General features: G+C 47.9%; 1 protein-coding gene across 2 annotated transcripts in view; it reads left to right on the plus strand.

Moving 5' to 3' along the window:
• The window catches only part of rnf17 (ring finger protein 17), a 265,192-nt gene that overhangs the window by 240,366 nt on the left and 1,518 nt on the right, over positions 1 to 23,308 (plus strand). For both annotated transcript variants that reach the window (XM_070892177.1, XM_070892179.1), the window contains 4 exons: positions 8,832 to 8,948; positions 16,279 to 16,435; positions 17,778 to 17,913; positions 18,669 to 18,858. In XM_070892177.1, the coding sequence (XP_070748278.1) occupies positions 8,832 to 8,948; positions 16,279 to 16,435; positions 17,778 to 17,913; positions 18,669 to 18,858 (600 nt within the window). The remainder of the gene's footprint in view (positions 1 to 8,831; positions 8,949 to 16,278; positions 16,436 to 17,777; positions 17,914 to 18,668; positions 18,859 to 23,308) is intronic.

Below are 23,308 nucleotides of genomic sequence, written 5' to 3' on the forward strand. Positions count from 1 at the left end.
GATAAAACAGTCCGCTTGATTGGCATCGCTGCCACTGAATTCCATATCTACCCCTTCCACAACTAGTTCACTGTGGCTGCAGTAGGTACTATGTACATTGTGTACAGTTGTAATTCGCCAAGCTTACTTAGCAGCAACTCTGAGCTTTGCGACCACAGTGAGCAAGAAGGACAAGAACCGGAAGATCATGGAGACACCATCGCCTCCAATTATCCTTCCAAGTCACACACCATCCTGACTTGGGCATATATCACTGGTCTTCTATCATCGCTGGGCCAAAATTGTGGAATTCCTGCTTAACATTATCTTGGAAGCACTGTTGGCACAAGGACTGCAGCAGTTCAAGTACAAGACACACCATCATATTAGAGCACTTGGTGATGGACAATAAATATGGCTTTGTCAGTGTTGCTCACGCCCTCGGAGGAAATAATTTTTTTTTAAACTATCACATAACAGCATCTATTATCATTGCAGTTTGAAACTTAATCATTGTAAAGATGAGCAGAGCCAGGTGATTTGGATTTGTATATTTGAATCAACATGCCTTATTTCTTGAAAATGTTTTTGATTGCTTGAATTTTGAGCCAATGTTTAAAATATCTGGCTGACAAAACAGGACATACTGGAAATACACAGCCTGTGACTAGATTTTAAAAGGTTGGAAAAAGCTGTGATGTGGTACATAATATATAAAGTTAATCTTACAGAACTTGAAATGCTGAGTTGAGCCTGCCTCCAAATAAAAGGGCCAACAGTGGAATGTGAATGGTAGAATCCAGTGGGAAAGAAAATAATATATGGAAGGTGTACATATTTCTAAATCTGTCGTCCGTCCGTCCGTCTTCTCTCCCCCCCCCCCCCCCGGAAATAGTAATTATTTAATACATCAAATTCTGGAAATGCACAGCGGATTATTTGAAAAACAGAAGTCAAATTGACCCTTTGGATAGAGATGCATTTATCAGTGTATTATGCTTGGGAGGAACTGGTGACTTTGGACCTAAAGGTTCCCAAAGCTGTCCACAACTGATTTTTTTCCTTGCCTTATGTCTGGGTCTGTTGTGAACTAATTGATGAGAGATTTATTGCTATGATTGGTCAACAACTGAAGATGTGTGCTCCAGAATTAGCCACACCTCTCGTCAAGCTGTTCCAGTACAGCTACAACACTGGCATCTATCCAACAATGTGGAAAACTGCCCAGATATGTCCTGTCCACAAAAAGCAGGACAAATCCAATCCGGACAATAATCGCCCCATCAGTCTACTCTTGATCATCAGCAAAGTGATGGAAGGTGTCGTCAACAGTGCTATCAAGCAGCACTTCCTCAACAATAACCTGCTCACCGATGCCCAGTTTGTGTGCCACCAGGACCACTCTAGACCTCATTACAGCCTTGGTCCAAACATGGATAAAAGCGCTGAATTCCAGAGGTGAGGTGAGATTGACTGCCCTTGACATCAAGGCAGCATTTGACCGAGTGGCATTAAGAATCCCTGGTAAAACTGAAGTCAATGGGAATCGGGAAAACTCTCCACTAGCTGGAGTCATACCTAGCACAAAGGAAGATGGTTGTGGTGGTTGGTGGTCAATTATCACAGCCCCAGGACATCGCTGCAGGAGTTCCTCAGCGCAGTGTCCTAGGTCTAATCATCTTCAGCTGCTTCATCAATGACCTTCCTTCCATCATAAGGTCAGAAGTGGGGATTTCGCTGATGATTGCACAGTGTTCAGTTCCATTTAAGAACATAAGAATTAGGAACAGGAGTAGGCCATCTAGCCCATCGAGCCTGCTCCGCCATTCAACAAGATCATGACTGATCTGGCCGAGGACTCAGCTCCACTTACCCACCCGCTCCCCGTAACCCTTAATTTCCTTATTGGTTAAAAATCTATCTGTCTGTGACTTGAATACATTCAATGAGCTAGCCTCAACTGCTTCCTTGGGCAGAGAATTCCACAGATTCACAACCCTCTGGGAGAAGAAATTCCTTCTCAACCCGGTTTTAAATTGGCTCCCCCGTATTTTGAGGCTGTGCCCCCTAGTTCTAGTCTCCCCGACCAGTGGAAACAACCTCTCTGCCTCTATCTTGTCTATCCCTTTCATTATTTTAAATCTTTCTATAAGATCACCTCTCATCCTTCTGAACTCCAACGAGTAAAGACCCAGTCTACTCAATCTATCATCATAAGGTAACCCCCTCATCTCCGGAATCAGCCTCGTGAATCGTCTCTGTACCCCCTCCAAAGCTAGTATATCCTTCCTTAAGTAAGGTGACCAAAATTGCACGCAGTACTCCAGGTGCGGCCTCACCAATACCCTATACAGTTGCAGCAGGACCTCCCTGCTTTTGTACTCCATCCCTCTCGCAATGAAGGCCAACATTCCATTCGCCTTCCTGATTACCTGCTGCACCTGCAAACGAACTTTTTGGGATTCATGCACGAGGAGTTCGGGACGCATTTCGTCGCCCGGATCCGACTTTTGTACGCCGCCGCGGAGTGTCTGATTAAGGTTAACGGGTCCTTGACTGCGCCCCTTCGCTTTAGGAGAGGGGTGCGCCAGGGATGCCCCATGTCCGGCCAGTTATACGCCGTTTGCGTGGAGCCTTTCCTGCGCCTCTTGCGGACGAGGTTGACGGGACTGGCTCTGCAAGGGCCGGGCGTGGAGGTCGTCCTCTCGGCTTACGCCGATGACGTGCTCCTCGCGGTAGAGGATCCCGCTGACCTGCGGAGGATGCGTGAGTGCCAGGAGATTTACTCGGCCGCGTCCTCCGCCAGGATCAACTGGGAGAAATGTTCCGGACTCCTGGTGGGTCAGTGGCGGGTGGACTCCCTGCCGGAGGAGCGCAGGCCTTTTGCCTGGAGCACGACCCATCTCCTCTATCTGGGAGTCTACCTTAGCCCCGACGAGGGAGCCTGGCCGGCGAACTGGCAGGAGCTGGAGGCCAAGGTCGCCGCTCGCCTAGGGCGCTGGACAGGACTGCTCCGAGTGCTGTCCTACAGGGGTCGAGCGCTAGTCATAAACCAGCTGGTGGCCGCAATGCTGTGGTACCGGCTGGTCACTTTGACCCCTCCCCCTGCGTTTGTCGCCAAGATACAGAAGAAGCTGGTGGACTTCTTCTGGAACAACAGGAAGCACTGGGTCTCTGTCGCGGTCTTGAGTCTCCCGCTTGAGGAGGGCGGTCAGTCGTTGGTGTGCGTCAGCGCCCAGCTCGCGACTTTCCGTCTTCAGACCCTGCAGAGATACCTTTACGTCGAGCCCCCTCCTAGGTGGTGTGCTCTGGCGAGGTATTTCTTCCGCCAGCAGCTCGACCTCAATTATGACACGCAGCTCCTGTTTGTGAACTTGGGGGGTGCCAGGACCGCCCTCCGGGAGCTGCCTGTCTTTTACAGGGAACTCATCAGGGTCTGGAACAAAGTCTCCACCAAGCGCAGCTCTCCGCCGGCTGGAGTGGCGGCCGTCCTGCAGGAACCGCTGCTCGGGAATCCGTACCTCCACGGCCGAGGCTTCATGTGGCGGTCGGAAGAGAGGGCTGTGGCTGGTGAGGTGACCAGGGTCAGGGACCTGCTCGATGGCGGAGGAGCGGGCTGGATGGCGCCAGTCACGCTGGCGCGGCGCCTAAATTCTGCCAACGTCCGCCGCGCGGCCGATGCCATCGAGTCGCTAAAAACAGCTCTGGGCCCTGACTCCGTTAGGTGTATCGAGGAGGCTCAAGCACGTGGGGAGATCCCGTCCGAACTGACCCCCGTCCGGACGGAATTCCTCATCGGCGCCAAACCCCGGAACCTCCCTCGGGGGCCGGCGCCTCACAACTTGAGCCGCCTCGGGGAAATCCCCTCCGTGCCTTTCAGTTCCGCGCGGAGGGGTTTCCTGTACGGGCTGCTCCTGCACACCCTCAACTTTGCCATCCTCGCCGGCCGTCCGGACACGCCATGGCGTACCATCTTGCCGTCCGGAGGAGGCGGGGGTCCCCGATGGAGGGCCCTCTACGCAGGGGTCCTCCCACTATTCATCGGGGACTTGGCCTGGAGGGTGGTGCACGGAGCAGTGCCGTGCAACAAATTTTTAAGCCGGTTCACGGACTCCCAGGCCGCCTGCAATTTCTGCGGTCTGGAGGAGTCCGTGTTCCATGTTTTTATGGAATGCACGAGGTTGCAGCCCCTGTTTTATTATTTGAAGGGGCTGCTCCTGAAATTCTGGCTGCACTTCAGTCCCACTCTCCTGATCTTTGGGCACCCTGTGCGGAGGGGAGCGGGTAGGTCCGAAGGCCTCCTCGTAGGACTGCTCCTGGGCACGGCCAAGGGTGCCATCAGCCGGTCCAGGCAGCGGGCGGTCGAGGGGGTCGTTCAACCTGACTGCCTGCCTCTCTTCCGCTCTTACATCCGGTCCAGGGTGTCCTTGGAGATGGAGCACGCGGTGTCCACCGGTACGCTCGCGGCCTTCCGCGAGAGGTGGGCACCGGAGGGACTGGAGTGCATCATCACGCCCGGCAACCAAATTTTAATTTGATTTTACGTTTTTAAGTTTAATTTGTTTTAATTGCCGGTGCTTTTAGTGTCCCCCTTCCCTTTTATAGGGGGCACTGGGGAAAATTGTGATTTTAGTGCCCAAAAAAAAAAAACAAAAAAAGAAAAACACAAAAAAAAAACACAAAAAAAGGGGGGGAAAAAAAAAAAAAAGGGCCTTGTAAATGTCTGGAGTGTCACCCAGGTCGGGTGGCACCGTTTAATGTTTTATGTTTTCACAGATAAACTCAAAAGAGTTTCATGCACGAGGAGTTCGGGACGCATTTCGTCGCCCGGATCCGACTTTTGTACGCCGCCGCGGAGTGTCTGATTAAGGTTAACGGGTCCTTGACTGCGCCCCTTCGCTTTAGGAGAGGGGTGCGCCAGGGATGCCCCATGTCCGGCCAGTTATACGCCGTTTGCGTGGAGCCTTTCCTGCGCCTCTTGCGGACGAGGTTGACGGGACTGGCTCTGCAAGGGCCGGGCGTGGAGGTCGTCCTCTCGGCTTACGCCGATGACGTGCTCCTCGCGGTAGAGGATCCCGCTGACCTGCGGAGGATGCGTGAGTGCCAGGAGATTTACTCGGCCGCGTCCTCCGCCAGGATCAACTGGGAGAAATGTTCCGGACTCCTGGTGGGTCAGTGGCGGGTGGACTCCCTGCCGGAGGAGCGCAGGCCTTTTGCCTGGAGCACGACCCATCTCCTCTATCTGGGAGTCTACCTTAGCCCCGACGAGGGAGCCTGGCCGGCGAACTGGCAGGAGCTGGAGGCCAAGGTCGCCGCTCGCCTAGGGCGCTGGACAGGACTGCTCCGAGTGCTGTCCTACAGGGGTCGAGCGCTAGTCATAAACCAGCTGGTGGCCGCAATGCTGTGGTACCGGCTGGTCACTTTGACCCCTCCCCCTGCGTTTGTCGCCAAGATACAGAAGAAGCTGGTGGACTTCTGGAACAACAGGAAGCACTGGGTCTCTGCCGCGGTCTTGAGTCTCCCGCTTGAGGAGGGCGGTCAGTCGTTGGTGTGCGTCAGCGCCCAGCTCGCGACTTTCCGTCTTCAGACCCTGCAGAGATACCTTTACGTCGAGCCCCCTCCTAGGTGGTGCGCTCTGGCGAGGTATTTCTTCCGCCAGCAGCGCGACCTCAATTATGACACGCAGCTCCTGTTTGTGAACTTGGGGGGTGCCAGGACCGCCCTCCGGGAGCTGCCTGTCTTTTACAGGGAACTCATCAGGGTCTGGAACAAAGTCTCCACCAAGCGCAGCTCTCCGCCGCTGGAGTGGCGGCCGTCCTGCAGGAACCGCTGCTCGGGAATCCGTACCTCCACGGCCGAGGTTTTATGTGGCGGTCGGAAGAGAGGGCTGTGGCTGGTGAGGTGACCAGGGTCAGGGACCTGCTCGATGGCGGAGGAGCGGGCTGGATGGCGCCAGACACGCTGGCGCGGCGCCTAAACTCTGCCAACGTCCGCCACGCAGCCGATGCCATCGAGTCGCTAAAAACAGCTCTGGGCCCTGACTCCGTTAGGTGCATCGAGGAGGCTCAAGCACGTGGGAAGATCCCGTCCGAACTGACCCCCGTCCGGACGGAATTCCTCATCGGCGCCAAACCCCGGAACCTCCCTCGGGGGCCGGCGCCTCACAACTTGAGCCGCCTCGGGGAAATCCCCTCCGTGCCTTTCAGTTCCGCGCGGAGGGGTTTCCTGTACGGGCTGCTCCTGCACACCCTCAACTTTGCCATCCTCGCCGGCCGTCCGGACACGCCATGGCGTACCATCTTGCCGTCCGGAGGAGGCGGGGGTCCCCGATGGAGGGCACTCTACGCAGGGGTCCTCCCACTATTCATCGGGGACTTGGCCTGGAGGGTGGTGCACAGAGCAGTGCCGTGCAATAAATTTTTAAGCCGGTTCACGGACTCCCAGGCCGCCTGCAATTTCTGCTGTCTGGAAGAGTCCGTGTTCCATGTTTTTATGGAATGCACAAGGTTGCAGCCCCTGTTTTATTATTTGAAGGGGCTGCTCCTGAAATTCTGGCTGCACTTCAGTCCCACTCTCCTGATCTTTGGGCACCCTGTGCGGAGGGGAGCGGGTAGGTCCGAAGGCCTCCTCGTAGGACTGCTCCTGGGCACGGCCAAGGGTGCCATCAGCCGGTCCAGGCAGCGGGCGGTCGAGGGGGTCGTTCAACCTGACTGCCTGCCTCTCTTCCGCTCTTACATACGGTCCAGGGTGTCCTTGGAGATGGAGCACGCGGTGTCCACCGGTACGCTCGCGGCCTTCCGCGAGAGGCGGGCACCGGAGGGACTGGAGTGCATCATCACGCCCGGCAACCAAATTTTAATTTGATTTTACGTTTTAAAGTTTAATTTGTTTTAATTGCCGGTGCTTTTAGTGTCCCCCTCCCCTTTTATAGGGGGCACTGGAAAAATTTGATTTTAGTGCCCAAAAAAAAACAAAAAAAAGAAAAACACAAAAAAAAAAAGGAAAAAAAGGGCCTTGTAAATGTCTGGTGTGTCACCCAGGTCGGGTGGCACAGTTTAATGTTTTATGTTTTGCAGGTGAACTGCAAAAAGAGTTTCATGCACGAGGACCCCCAGGTCCCTCTGCACCACAGCATGTTGTAATTTCTCCCCATTCAAATAATATTCCCTTTTACTGTTTTTTTTTCCCCAAGGTGGATGACCTCACACTTTCCGAAATTGTATTCCATCTGCCAAACCTTAGCCCATTCGCTTAACCTATCTAAATCTCTTTGCAGCCTCTCTGTGTCCTGTACACAACCTGCTTTCCCACTAATCTTTGTGTCATCTGCAAATTTTGTTACACTACACTCTGTCCCCTCTTCCAGGTCATCTATGTATATTGTAAACAATTGTGGTCCCAGCACCGATCCCTGTGGCATATCACTAACCACCGATTTCCAACCCGAAAAGGACCCATTTATCCCGACTCTCTACTTTCTGTTAGCCAACCAATTCTCGATCCATGCTAATACATTTCCTCTGACTCCGCATACCTTTATCTTCTGCAGTAACCTTTTGTGTGGCACCTTATCGAATGTCTTTTGGAAATCTAAATACACCACATCCATTGGTACACCTCTATCCACCATGCTAGTTATATCCTCAAAGAATTCCAGTAACTTCAGATAATGAAGCAGTCCATGCCCACATGCAGCAAGACGTGGACGACATTCAGGCTTGGGCTGATAAGTGGTAAGTAACATTCATGCCACTCAAGTGTCAGGCAATGACTATCTCTAACAAGCGAGAGTCTAATCACTGCCTCTTGACATTCAACGGCATTACCATCACCAAATCCTCTACCATCACCATCCTGGGGAGGTCACCATTGACCAGAAACTTAACTGGACCAGCCACATAAATACTGTGGCTACAAGAGCAGGTAAGAAGCTGGGTATTCTGCAGCAAGTGTCTCACCTCCTGACTTTCCAAAGCCTTTCCACCATCTACAAGTCAGGAGTGTGATGGAATACTCTCCACTTGCCTGGATGAGTGCAGCTCCAACAGCACTCCAGAAGCCGACACCATCCAGGACAAAGCAGCCCACTTAATCGACACCCCATCCACCACTTTAAATATTCACGCCCTCCACCACCGGCGCACAGTGGCTGCAGCTACAAGATGCAACTCTCCAAGGCTTCTTCGGCAGCACCTCCCAAACCTGCGTCCCCTATCACCTAGTAGGACTAGAGCTGGCACGTGAGAACACCTCCACCTTCACGTTCCCCTCCAAGTCACACACCATCCTGACTTGGAAATATATCACCATTCCTTCATCGTTGCTGGGTCAAAATCCTGGAACTCACTCCCGAACAGCACTGTGGGGAGTACCTTCACCACGTGGACTGCAATGGTTCAAAGCGGTTTACCACCACCTTCTCGAGGGAAATTGGGAATGGCCAATCAGTGCTGGCCTTGCCAGCGATGTTCACATCCCGTGAACGAATTTTTAAAAAACTCCAGTATCGTTTAATCATGTGACTACCAGAATGATAGAAGGCGAACTAGATGGATCTTAGTCCTTTTTCATTTAGCAATTTCTATCAGAACTTTGTTATTTAGATGCACAATAACTGGAACAGCAAACCACTGGTGGGTATATGTAAAGTGAATTCATGTAAGAAAGGTTTTCCTATTTTTAAACTACCTTCTGCATTTTAAAAACTTAGCTGCCATGACTATCAGAACTCTCATAGACTTGTATTAATATTCCAAAGATGTAGTAAATAGATGCATCTAGAAAAGACTGTGCTACTCAAGTCAGGCACAAGGCAATGAATAGTCTAATATGTTGGAAATCTGTGTTCACAGGATTTATTATCTTCACGCTTTGAAACCGTCATGTTGCCAGAGTATGATTATCCACTATTGCCTTTACCTGGAAAGGTTTTCCCTGTAACTGTAAAGCATCTAGAAACTCCCAATCAGGTATGCATACTGCATTCTGGATATAGAGATTTCAGATATATTTTGTTTTTGAGATGTTGACTTTAATAAAAAGGCTATTGAAGTATCTCTTTATTGAATCTGCTTGTTTAAAATGGGATTCTTGGGCTTTATATAGAGGAAAATATGAACTACGCATAACTTTAAAACCCTAGTGTTACGGAACACATACAGATGAGTTCACCAGGTTAGAAGGAAACAGTTACACAGGCATTATTTCCTTTTTAAAAAAAAAAACATATAACTTGTTATGGGGCCAATAAATAAGTGTTATGCTGATATGGCACATTATAGTTCGAATCATTCATAGGTGGTCCCTCGAACGAGGATGATTTGCTTCCACAAGAGTTCACAGATGTTTCAGTGAAGGACCTGATGTTCCAGTCCTGAACTCCAATTGAGGGGGTGGAAGATGCCTGTGCGTGGATTTTTTTTTTAAACGTGTGGTGACCATTGTACATCAGTCACCACACGGGCTCGACAGAGCTAGGTCTTTATCCAGTGGCAAGTGTTGAACCAGGACGACTGCAGACCTGCTGTGCCGCACGGACCTAGTGTGCACACATATCAGTGTGGGCTGGCCCGTGCTGCCCCTGGGCCCTCGGCTCTTCTTGGCCCCGTGCCCTCATTCGCCGCACCTCCGCCACGATGTTCCAGGGCCCGGGGCTCCAGCTCTATTTATAGCCCCGACCTGCGGTGGTGGTCTCTCTCAGGTCGGGGTGGCCCATGATGTTCCAGGGCCCAGCGCTCCAGCTCTATTTATAACCCCAACCTGTGGTTGGCCACCAGTTCCAATAAGCTATGGCAGAGACACAGGTACATCTGTAGTTTCCTACATAGTGCATTCCAATTTAAAGTTGAGCCTGGGAAGTTCCTACAAACAAGGAGGAAGTGACTGAAGCGTTGGACAATTCAGGTGATTTCTCACTACCTTTTTTGGTGTGAGGATGTCATGAACTCTAATAATTCCCGGTTGAGATGATAATTCTGCAAGCTACCTCTAGAGAAGTTGTCACCACAATGTCCCCATTATTCATTTGTAAAATATGCCACAGAAAATGATTCATACAGTGATGAATTGATGGAGTTTGTATTTTGAAAGTATTAGTAGATGTAGTGCTGGTTGCCACTTCCTGAGGTTCCCACCACTGAGGCCATCTCTGATTTCTTCTCTGCCTCTGCGACCATAATCCAACACTTTTAGTCTCATCTACCTCTGGGAAATCTCTGCTTTTCTCTACCAACTTGGTGTTCACCGTCATGACATTTTCTATGACACTCCCGTCCTCCGAACACCTAGTTTCTGCGTCGGGAACAAGCTGAAGCCAAGCGTAAACAGTGGATGGAGCGCACGGCAACCCAAGCACCCCACCCACCCGTTCCTTCAACCACCGTCTGCCCTACTTGTGACACAGATTGTAGGTCCTGCATTGGACTCATCAGTCACCTGAGAACTCATATTAGTGTAGAAGCAAGTCATCCTAGACTCCGAAGGACTGCCTAAGAGAGACTCCCATCCTCTAATGCACCACAACATCGCTGCCTTGGTCGACCTGCTCAACAGCTTCCTTGGATTTGCATTTGATTCCCTTGTCTTTGCAAAGTTGCTCATGGTTACCCATCCCTTGCGTTCTGCTATAGTTTCTGCCTTTGCATCCTCAAGTTTGAGGGCTACTGGTTTTCTATGTGACTGACCTGGTTATCGACTGCTAGATCTGGCTTTACCATCTCTAGCAATATCCCATTTCTCTCTTCACATCCAAACCTTCCTGCTACTCCATGATCATTCTGGAGGGTAAAGGCAATCCCATGCTATTCTAAATGACCAGCTGCCTCCTCCAGCCATCCTCTCCAGCCATCTTCTCTCTCCATCTTCATTCTCCCCTCCTATTCCAATTGTTAAATAACCTCTCCGACTCTCTCTCTCTCTTTCCTTCTTGAAGACATTCCTTAAAACCTACCTCTTTGAACAAGCTTTTGGTCACCTGCGCTAATTTCTACTTCTATGGCTCTGTGCCAAATTGATTAATCTCATAAAAAATCTATGAAACACCTTGGGACGTTTCACTATGTTAAAGGTGCTATAATACAAGTTGTTAAAAGCTTGTGGACTTTTTTTTGCCTTGAAAGATTGACACTATCTGCATGGCTGCCATCGCCTCTGCCTTGCCTATCCTTGAACCTTTTCTTATCTCATCCAAGCCCTCACTCCATATGCCTTTGTAGCTTCCTTTCTCTGGCCTCCCCCACCTGCCTGCCTTCACCAGGCTCCTCTCTTAACTCCCATCCCTTCCTCCTAAATCTATTCCCTGCATAACACTTGACTAGTGAACTATCTTCTCTCACTACATTTCTGACATTTAGCGGCCCCCTTTGCACAGACAATATTCGCCGCCCTTTTTAAAACTGCCATCACTCTTTTTCCTGAAGTTTACAAGGTAATTACAAATGAGGAAGGCCATTTAGTTCATAATCCATCCATTCAGAAGCGTCCTACCCATTGTAGCCTTCAGTTGTTAAATATTTGCAGGAAATTTGCTTCACTGCTCCACCTGGAACTTTATTTCACTCGTTGATCACTGAATAAGAAATCCTTGCTATCAGTCCTAAAATTACCTATTGCTAGCTTGAACGCATCCCTTTATTCTACTCCTGCAATTTAATTTGAAGTAATATTCCAGATTTTCTTTATCCATTTTCATAACTGTCTAGACGATCTATAATATCCCCTCTTGAATGCCATTTTTCTGGGCCAAAACTCCCAAATCTCTCCAATCTTTGTCTCTCAGACCTTTTACACTAAGGGCCAGCCTCTCTCCTCTTTTTTTGGGGGGGAGGACGAATGTGGGCGTCGCTGGCAAAACCAACATTTATTGCCCATTGTTAATTGCTCTTGAGAAGGTGGTGGAGTGCCGCCGCCTTGTACCGCTGCAGTCCATGAGATAAAGGTACTCCCACAGTGCTGTAAGGGAGGGAATTCCAGGATTTTGACTCAGCAACGATGAAGGAATGGTGATATACTTCCAGGTCAGGATGGTGTGTGACTTGTAGGGGAACCTGTGGGTGGTAGTGTTCCCAAGCTCTCTCGCTGCTTTTGTCCTTCTAGGTGGTAGAGGTTGTGGGTTTGGGAGGTGCTGTCAAAGATGCCTTGGCGAGTTGCTGCAGTGCATTGTAGATGGTATACATTCCAGCCACAGTGCACTGATGGTGGAGGGAGTAAATGTTTAAGGTGGCGGATGGGGAGCCAATCAAGCGGGCTGCTTTGTCCTGGATGCACTTTCCATCACTTTGCTGATGATTGAGAGTAGGCTGATGGGGCAATAATTGGCCGGATTGGATTTGTCCTGCATTTTATGGAGAGGGCATATCTGAGCAATTTTTCAATTTGTCAGGTTGCAGTCTGACCAGATCACTATACAGTTTGATTGCTACCTCCTCTGACTCGTAATGGCTATGTATTTCAACGGTGTTAACTTTGTTGATTGCACCTCTGCTTAGGTTAGATATGTTAAGTATTGTGTTCCTAACACAGATGAGACTGCACACAGGGAAGTTAAAGTAACAGTGACCTCACTCTTTATTAAGACACTCCAGAGTGAGGAACAGGCCTTAGGGGGCCAGCTTATCCCTTGGAACTTCAGGGGATGCGCTCCCTGGTGGCGGAACATGGGAGTGCATGCTTTACAAATACACAACAACTTCCACTTCTTCCTATAAGAAATTCTTGGTCCTTGTACCGCGTTGCATCTCGTACTGCGTTGCATCTCGTACTGCTGCAGCTCCGATTTTTTTCCAATGCCCTCACAGCACTCCTTCTCACACACACAACTGGCTCTTTAAAAATGGCCGATTGCCAACTCTGAGCTATGCTACGCATGTGCATCCATTGCAACGATGTCAGAAACGTAATTTTTTTTTTCCACGCGTGTGCAGAAGGTGCGGCATCGTTTTGAGTACTGGAACAATCGGGCTGGCCCACTCGCTGAATTCCACTGGGGAGATGCTGCCCTCGCGTTGCAGCCTGTCCAACTCGATTTCCACCCACTCCCTCATCATGTGAGGTACCACTTGCGCCTTGTGGTGAATGGGTCGTGCCTCTGGGACCAGGTGGATCCGCACCTTCGCCCCGGAAAAGTTTCCAATGCCTGGCTCAAAAAGGAAAGGAAATTTGTTAAGAACTTGGGTACATGAGGCCTCATCGACATGTGATAACGCTCAGATGTCATCCCAGTTCCAGCGGATTTTGCCCAACCAGCTCCTTCCAAGCAGTGTGGGGCCATCGCCTGGGACAATCCAGAGTGGCAGTTCGTGCACCGTGCCCTCGTAGGTGACCTTGACCATGGCGCTGCCCAGGACAATGATGAGCTCTTTGATGTACAATCTCCGTTTCGTGTGGATGGGGCTCAGGACTGGTCTGACTGCCTTGTTGCACTACAGTGTCTCAAACATCTTTTTACTCATGATGGATTGGCTAGCGCCAGTGTCCAGTTCCATGGCTACGGGTAAGCCATTCAGTTTTACATTTAGCATTATAAATGGACATTTGGTCGAAAATGTGTGCACCCCGTGTACTTCAGCATCTGCCTCCTCTCTCTCAGGCTTCTTCAAGATTCTTCATGAGGCTATAGGTCGGTGCCCCACAGACAGTGAGGAGGACCGCTCTCCTTTTTGCAGCGCTTCCTTCTCCGTCCAGCTCGTTGGCTACAAAGTACTGGTCAAGCCGTTTGACATAGGCTTCCCAGTCCTCACCCTCCGAGAACTTCTCCAGGATGCCCCTAGTTTGCTGCATCTTTGCATTGGATTCGTACACTCATTGCCAGTTTTTGTGTTCCTAACACAGATGAGACTGCACATAGGGAGGTTAAAGTAACAGTGACCTCAGTCTTTATTAAGACACTCCATAGTGAGGAACAGGCCTTGGGGGGGGGGGGGGGGGGGACCGGCTTATATACAGTGCTCTCAAGGGATGCTGGGATCCCTTTGGACTTCAGGGGATGCGCTCCCTGGTGGCGGAATATGGGAGTGCATGCTTAACGGATACACAGCATCAAGCTCATCAAAATCTGCTGACTGTATCCAAACTCTCACCAAGTCCTGTTCACCCATCGCCCCTATGCTCGCTGATGTACATTGGCTCCCGGTCCTGGTTTTCAATTCCCTCCATGACCTCACCCCTCCCTATCTCTGTAACCTCCTCCAGCCCTCTGAGATCTCTGTGCTCCTCCAATTCTGGCCTCATGCACATCCCCGATTTTAAGCATTGCACCATTGGTAGCTGTGCTTTCAGCTGCCTCGGCCTTAAACTCTGGAATTCCCTCCCTAAACCTCTGCACCTCTTTCTCCTCCTTTAAGATACTCTAGAACCTACCTCTTTCATCTGTCTTGATATCTCCTTATGTGACTCGGTGTCAATGCTCCTGTGAGGTACTTTTGGACGTTTTACTGCAAAAGTCACTGTATAAATGCAAGTTGTTGTTTTAGTGTTAAATCTGTTTAAGATGCCCAGGTTTCAATTTCAACTTCATCCACGGCTGTTTCAACACCATTCCTGGAGTATCCATATCGACTTATTTTTTTTCTTGCATGTAAGCACTTTACTGTTGATCTGATAGGATCCTTGGATAAATTCAAAGAGAAATGGGGAAAGAAATAGCGGAGGCCCTAGAAATTATATTCAGGGTTCTAATAAAGTGCTAATATGTGCTGGAGGACTGGAGAATGGTGAATGCAATAGCCATTTTCAAAAAGGGACCAAGCTAATCTGGGTAATTACAGGCCAGTTAGTTTAACATCTGTGGTAGGGAAATGTTTTTTAATCTTTTAAGATGTAATTGCTAAATATCTAGATGAAAAAATAAGAAGCGACCAGCTCTGATTTCAGAAAGGGAGATCCTGCTGGACAAACCTGATCGCGTTCTTTGAGGAGATGACAGAAATAGTGGATGGGGGGAAACAATGATTGTGGTGTTCATGAACTTTCAGAAAGCCTTTGACAAGGTACCACGGTGTTGAAACAGCCGTGGATGAAGTTGAAATTGAAACCTGGGCATCTTAAGCAGATTTAACGCTAAAACAACAACTTGCATTTATACAGTGACTTTTGCAGTAAAACATCCAAAAGTACCTCACAGGAGCGTTGACACCGAGCCACATAAGGAGATATCAAGACAGATGAAAGAGGTAGGTTCTAGAGTATCTTAAAGGAGGAGAAAGAGGTGCAGAGGTTTAGGGAGGGAATTCCAGAGTTTAAGGCCTAGGCAGCTGAAAGCACAGCCACCAATGGTGCAGTGCTTAAAATCGGGGATATTATTGGAAGATATTGAGTGTGGAATTTGAGGGAAATCTGAAAATTGGCTTTTAAAAATTGCTTGGGGAGGAAACCAGAGTATGAGTTAAGGGCAGTTTCTCTGGTAGTAAGTGGGTAGCAGTGTCCCGGAGGTGTCTTTTTTGGACCACTTCTGTTCATTGTATCAGTGATTTGGATATAGGATTAAGCATCTGGATTTACAGACACATGTAATCTTAGTAAATGCGATGGTACATTTAGTTTTTTTTTAAGTAAAAAAAAATATTTACATTAAGTTGGGTAATGGTGGAAGAGTGGTGATTTTGGGGGTTCAGGTTCACAAGACAGTAAAAGCAGCATCTTCAGGGGATAAAGCCATAAGAAAGTAAATGAAATACAGTGTACTGGGTTTTATGGTCGAAGATATAGAATATATCAGGCTGCCATAATGAATCTATATAAAACCTTATGAAGACCACGATTAGAATCTGATATGTAGTTTTATGCTATAAGCAAGATGTTGAGGTAATCGAGAGGGTACAGCGCAGTTTCACTAGGTAGCTGCCTGTTCGGAGGAAATACAAATATGAAGAAAGACTGTTTTTATTAAAACAGTGGAGGTTACAAAATGTCTTGATGGAGGTATTTAAAATTATGAAGGGATGGGAGAGAGTAGATGGAAACCAACTGTTTCCAGTGATTGAAGGGTTTAGAAGAAGCGGACATGGATATTAGATTAAATGTAAGAAATTTAAGACCGAGCTCAGGAGAAACTTTTTTTTACAGAAATTGGGAAGCAGTGGAATGCACTACCATTAGTAGTGATTGAAGCAGAGACCGTGTCAACATTTAAGAATAGTTTAGATAGGTGTTTGAAGGAAAGGGAATAAAGGAATATGGGAACAGAGCAGGCACATGGGATTAGTACTACTGCTCACGTGAAGAATAAACACCAACTCGGACTGTTTGAGCTGAATGGCCTGTTTCTGTGCTGTAATTCTATGCAGTGTTTTTTATTTTCTTAAGGTGTACATCTCTCTTGGTCAGAGGAGAGACATTGAATCTGACAGTGACACAGATGATAGTGGCATAAGCTATGAACCAGAAGATGATCTTGAGCGAGCTCTGAGAGAGCTTAATCAGAATGCAGAGGCACTTTCTTTACTCACAGATTTCAGATCAGGTATAGTAGAGACTCGAATGTGTAGATTCATGCCAATGTGTTCTAAGATAAAATGCCACTCTAACCTCTGCAAAATGATTCAACTTGTTAAACTTTAAGCACTGCAATGATGTGTTATTAATTGGTTCTAAACACAACCATAATCAACCTGGCCTTAATGATTATTTGAACTTGTTCTGTATGCACTAATTGGTTAAACAGGTGAAAATTAACCAAAAACCGCAGTATTTAACATTTGTAACATGCAATTTTTTTAACTGAGCATCCAGTTCACTTCCAAAGGTTGCAACTCAACTAAGTATTTTTGTTGCATGATTTTCTGTGTTCCAATTCAAAAATAATATTTTTACATTCCACTGACCACTTAGGTTGCATGTCTAATGGGAAAACAATTAAAGATGTCTGCATTTTAAGACTTCCATAGACAGAGCTATGTCAGCATTTTTATCCTGTACACTATATATAAGCAACCATCCTCAATTATTTTTCTTACACTTATTTGCTCCATCACAAGATAATACAAGTGTTGCATTTTTAACTTTGAAAGCAGTTGTTGGGTTTCAAGATGACTGCAAGAAAATTACTAATAACTACACACACTTTAATGCTTCCTCACAATAATGATTTGTGTCAAATTTAAGCAGCTTTCCAGAAGAGAATGTAAAGTAAAGTGCTACAATGGCCATCAGCCTTCACTTCAAAAATGTTCAGAAATTTGGTCATAGAACCGATTGGGTAATAACTAGCTCTACACAGAAGACCCATGACTCACTGTCCAAATGTAGTTAGAAAATTGTACTTGTAATGTCCTTACACATTACTATAAATTCACACGAGGCACATTCTGCAGACAAGGTCACTCTGTGACCCGAACCTTTATTCACAGGACCAAGAAGTGATGACACTGCATGGGACCTCCCTTTATATACCTGGATGACCAGGTGAGGAGTGTCTCCCACAAGTTCACCCCCTGTGGTCAGGGTGTGCATTTCTTAGGTGTATACAGTATGCAGTGTTGTTACATGAAGGTTACAGTTACATGAAGGTTACATACATGACAGTACTACCCATACCCAGAGTTCAATGTCACTGTTTGTGTAAGATCAGGAATAACCCTTTGCACTGTGCCTAGATATAGTTCAATAATTCAGCCCTGACAGAGTATTACCAATATGTGGCACAAATGGTTATACAATTGACAACACATCTATTGCAAGAACCAGCCCTGACAAGGCTAGGGTTCTTTTTTGCTGAGATCAAGGTAACCATGGTAGATTTTCAGCAAATGATTACAGGCAAATCCGCTTATCTGTTTTAAGACTGGAAATTATTTTCTTTACAGAAATGCCTTGCCTTGCTGAATACAGTGATGGGCGATGGTACAGAGCAAAGGTACTGTCACTGGACAAACTCCACCCATTAATGATCCTTGTGCAGCATGTTGACTTTGGCTCTACTGCATCTCTCCCAGATATTAGGTAACTGAGCCTAAAATATGTTTCAGCTTTCATGTTTGCACATGTTCATGTCATGGTGAAATACTCTATTTCACATGGGCAGCATGGATGGATTAACTTTATATGCTAAAAGTACATCTGCAATTGGGTGAGTAGTCATAAAGGGCAAGTGATCATGGCTCAATTAGAAGGGTTTTTGAGGAACAGGTGAGGTAATAAAAGATGAATTTCTTGTGTTTTGCTTAATTTTTAAATTTGTAAACTTAGGTAATGAAGGTTACACTTTCATTAAAAGTCAGCATGTTTGCTCAGAAATTGGACCCTATTTTGCTTGCTATTCAGGTGTAAAACGGGCAAAATTGGCCAATTTAATAACGCAGCGTCCCTCACCAAAACGGTACAGGGCGACATGGGGCTGAATTTTAATGGGAGGGGGGCCGGGGGGGGCTCAAAGCGGTCAGGAAACCCAGGGGAACATGCCACTGTCATGGGGCTGCGTCTCAAAACTTCTACTGCTCCATGCAAGAAGGAAGTGCAGACAAGATGGGAAGCTCATGAAGCTTTCCAGCACATTTTATAAGCCAGAGGAGATGCTGGACCCCAAAGCCAAAATGGCAGCAGTCTGAGCTCCCATCGCAGCTGTAAGAGCTGTCACCAGAGAATCTTACTCCATGGTTGGCTGCACTGTCTCTGCTGTGTGATAAGACCTCCATGCTCTTTGACATGTTGCGCAAGCAATAAATGTGACATGTATGTTCTAATCCGTCAAATGCCAGGCTTCGTCAGATTCCTGCACACTTGGTACAGTATCCAGCTCGAGCCATTCAAGTTAAACTGGCAGGGTTTAAACCCCCAGCGTTAATGAATGCAGTGAACCGACTTGTTTACAGTCCAGAATGGTCCATGGAAGCTTTATGGACAATGATTGAAATGGTACAAGGGAATCAACTTACAGCATTTTTGGTGGTAAGTAATTTCTGATTAAACCTGGATAACACTTTTACATGCTGAAGCAACGTTAGAATAAAATATACTACATGTATTACAATTCTCAATTGCCAGGGTTTTTTTCTGCCTGCTTTGGTTGAACTCTCAAAACAAACTTACTTGTAATTTCCATGGCAAAAGAATAGGTTGCAGTTGGGGAGTGGGAGAGCGAGGAAGAGGAGGAGCAGCGTCGAGTCGGGAGGCCTACAACAGGCCCATCAGTAGGGGAGCGGGAGAGCGAGGAAGAGGAGCAGCGTCAAGTCAGGAGGCCGACAACAGGCCCGTCAGTCGGGGAGCGGGAGAGCGAGGAAGAGGAGCAGCGTCGAGTCGGGAGGCCTACAACAGGCCCGTCAGTCGGGGAGCGGGAGAGCGAGGAGGAGGAGCAGCGTCGAGTCGGGAGGCCTACAACAGGCCCGTCAGTCGGGGAGCGGGAGAGCGAGGAGGAGGAGCGTCAAGTCGGGAGGCCTACAACAGGCCCGTCAGTCGGGGAGTGGGAGAGCGAGAAGGAGGAGCGTCGAGTCGGGAGGCCTACAACAGGCCCATCAGTCGGGGAGCGGGAGAGTGAGGAGGAGGAGCAGCGTCGAGTCGAGAGGCCTACAACAGGCCCGTCAGTCGGGGAGCGGGAGAGGGAGGAGGAGCGTCGAGTCCGGGAGGCCTACAACAGGCCCATCAGTCGGGGAGCGGGAGAGTGAGGAGGAGGAGCAGCGTCGAGTCGAGAGGCCTACAACAGGCCCGTCAGTCGGGGAGCGGGAGAGCGAGGAGGAGGAGCGTCGAGTCCGGGAGGCCTACAACAGGCCCGTCAGTCGGGGAGCGGGAGAGCGAGGAGGAGGAGCGTCGAGTCGGGAGGCCTACAACAGGCCCATCAGCAGCAGTCGGGGAGGAAAAAAAGAAGTAGAAAGAAATCAAAAGGTGACGTCACAGCCAATGGGTTAAGTGATTGGCTGGAGATTGGTGAGTAGTTTTTCTTTTTCTTTTCTATATCAGCAAGTAACCTTTAGCATTGTTGTCAATTTAAATTAATCTAAGGGTTAAGACATGGCAGGAGAGCTCGGACATGTGTTATGCTCCTCCTGTACTATGTGGGAAATTGGGGACGCTTCTCGTGCCCCTGATGACTGTGTGCGAGAAGTGTATCCGCCTCCAGCTCCTGACAGACCGCATTGCGACACTGGAGCTGCGAGTGGGTTCACTCTGGAGCATGCACGATGCTGAGAATGACGTGAATAGCACGTTTAGCGAGTTGGTCTCACCGCAGGTAAAGGGTACACAGCCAGATAGTAAATGGGTGACCAACAGGAAGAGCGCTTTGGGTACTGTTGAGGGGTTAACTCATCAGGGGAGGGCAGCAGCAGCCAAGTCCATGGCATCGTGGGTGGCTCTGCTGCACAGGAGGGCAGGAAAAAGAGTGGGATAGTGATAGGGGATTCGATTGTAAGGGGAATAGATAGGCGTTTCTGCGGCCGCAACCGATACTCGAGGATGGTATGTTGCCTCCCTGGTGCAAGGGTCAAGGATGTCTCGGAGCGGGTGCAGGACATTCTGAAAAGGGAGGGTGAACAGCCAGTTGTCGTGGTGCACATTGGTTCCAACGATATAGGTAAAAAAACGGGATGAGGTCCTACGAGACGAATATAGGGAGCTAGGAGCTAAATTTAAAAAGTAGGACCTCAAAAGTAGTAATCTCAGGATTGCTACCAGTGCCATTGCTAGTCAGAGTAGGAATCGCAGGATAGCTCAGATGAATACGTGGCTTGAGGATTGTGCAAAAGAGAGGGATTCAAATTCCTGGGACATTGGAAACGGTTCTCGGGGAGGTGGGACCAGTACAAACCAAGACAGTCTGTATTTGGGCAAGACCGGAACCAATGTCCTAGGGGGAGTGTTTGCTAGTGCTGTTTGGGAGGAGTTAAATTAATATGGCAGGGGGATGGGAACCTATGCAGAGAGACAGAGGGAAATAAAATGGAGGCAGAAGCAAAAGATAGAAAGGAGAATAGTAAAAGTGGAGGGCAGAGAAACCCAAGGCAAAAAAACAAAAAGGGCCACATTACAGCAAAATTCTAAAAGGGCAAAGTGCGTTAAAAAGACAAGCCTGAAGGCTCTGTGCCTCAATGCGAGGAACATTCGGAATAAGATGGACGATTTAACTGCGCAGACAGCAGTTAACGGATATGATGTAATTGGCATCATGGAGACATGGCTCCAGGGTGACCAAGGCTGGGAACTCAACATCCAGGGGTATTCAACATTTAGGAAGGATAGGCAGAGAGGAAAAGGAGGTGGGGTGGCGTTGCTGGTTAAAGAGGAAATTAATGCAATAGTAAGGAGGGACATTAGCCTGGATGATGTGGAATCGGTATGGATGGAGCTAGGGAATACCAAAGGGCAGAAAACGCTAGTGGGAGTTGTGTACAGACCACCAAACAGTAGTAGTTGGGGACAGCATCAAACAAGAAATAAGGGATGCGTGCAATAAAGGTACAGCAGTTATCATGGGCGACTTTAATCTACATATTGATTGGGCTAACCAAACTGGTAGTAATGCGGTGGAGGAGGATTTCCTGGTGTGTATTAGGGATGGTTTTCTCGACCAATATGTCGAGGAACCAACTAGAGAGCTGGCCATCCTAGACTGGGTGATGTGTAATGAGAAGGGACTAATTAGCAATCTTGTTGTGCGAGGCCCCTTGGGGAAGAGTGACCATAATATGGTAGAATTCTTTATTAAGATGGAGAGTGACACAGGTAATTCGGAAACTATGGTCCTGAACTTAAGGAAAGGTAACTTCGACAGTATGAGGCGTGAATTGGCTAGAATAGACTAACCAAGGATACTTGAAGGGTTGACGGTGGATAAGCAATGGCAAACATTTTAAGATCACATGGATGAACTTCAACAATTGTACATCCCTGTCTGGAGTAAAAATAAAACAGGGAAGGTGGCTCAACCATGGCTAACAAGAGAAATTAAGGATAGTGTTAAAACCAAGGAAGAGGCATATAAATTGGCTTGAAAAAGTAACAAACATGAGGACTGGGAGAAATTTAGAATTCAACAGAGGAGGACTAAGGGTTTAATTAAGAGGGGGAAAAATAGAGTACGAGAGGAAGCTTGCAGGGAACATAAAAACTGACTGCAAAAGCTTCTATAAATATGTAAAGAGAAAAAGATTAGTGAAGACAAATGTAGGTCCCTTGCAGTCGGATTCAGGTGAATTTATAATGGGGTACAAAGAAATGGCAGACCAATTGAACAAATACTTTGGTTCTGTCTTCACTAAGGAAAACACGAATAACTTTCCGAATGAACTAGGGAACAGTGGGTCTAGTGAAAAGGAGGAACTGAGAGAGATCCTTATTAGGCGGGAAATTGTGTTAGGGAAATTGATGGGATTGAAGGCTGATAAATCCCTGGGGCCTGATAGTCTGCATCCCAGAGTAAGTAAGGAAGTGGCCCTCGAAATAGTGGATGCCTTGGTGATCATTTTCCAACAGTCTATATCGACTCTGGATCAGTACCTATGGACTGGAGGGTAGCTAATGTAACACCACTTTTTTAAAAAGGAGGAAGAGAGAAAACGGTTAATTATAGACCGGTTAGCCTGACGTCAGTAGTGGAGAAAATGTTGGAATCAATCATTAAGGATGAAATAGCAGCCCATTTGGAAAGCAGTAACAGGATCGGTCCAAGTCAGCATGGATTTATGAAAGGGAAATCATGCTTGACGAATCTTCTGGAAATTTTTGAGGATGTAACTAGCAGAGTGGATAAGGGAGAATTAGTGGATGTGTATTTGGACTTTCAAAAGGCTTTTGACAAGGTCCCACACAAGAGATTGGTGTTCAAAATTAAAGCGCATGGTATTGGGGGTAATGTACTGACGTGGAAGGAGAACTGGTTGGCAGACAGGAAGCAGAGAGTCGGGATAAACGGGTCCTTTTCAGAATAGCAGGCAGTGACTAGTGGAGTGCCGCAGGGCTCAGTGCTGGGACCCCAGCTCTTTACAATATACATTAACGATTTGGATGAAGGAATTGAGTGTAATATCTCCCAAGTTTGCAGATGAAACTAAACTGGGTGACGGTGTGAGCTGTGAGGGGGACGCTAAGAGGCTGCAGGGTGACTTGGACAGGTTAGGTGAGTGGGCAAATACATGGCAGATGCAGTGTAATGTGGATAAATGTGAGGTTATCCATTTTGGGGGCAAAAACACAAAGGCAGAATATTATCTGAATGGTGGCAGATTAGGAAAAGGGGAAGTGCAATGAGACCTGGGTGTAATGGTTCATCAGTCATTGAAGGTTGGCATGCAGGTACAGCAGGCGGTGAAGAAGGCAAATGGTATGTTGGCCTTCATAGCTAGGGTATAGGAGCAGGGAGGTCTTACTGCTGTTGTTCAGGGCCTTAGTGAGACCTTACCTGGAATAT

This window comes from Pristiophorus japonicus, chromosome 10 (genome assembly GCF_044704955.1).
Source record: "Pristiophorus japonicus isolate sPriJap1 chromosome 10, sPriJap1.hap1, whole genome shotgun sequence".
NCBI lineage: Eukaryota > Metazoa > Chordata > Chondrichthyes > Pristiophoridae > Pristiophorus > Pristiophorus japonicus.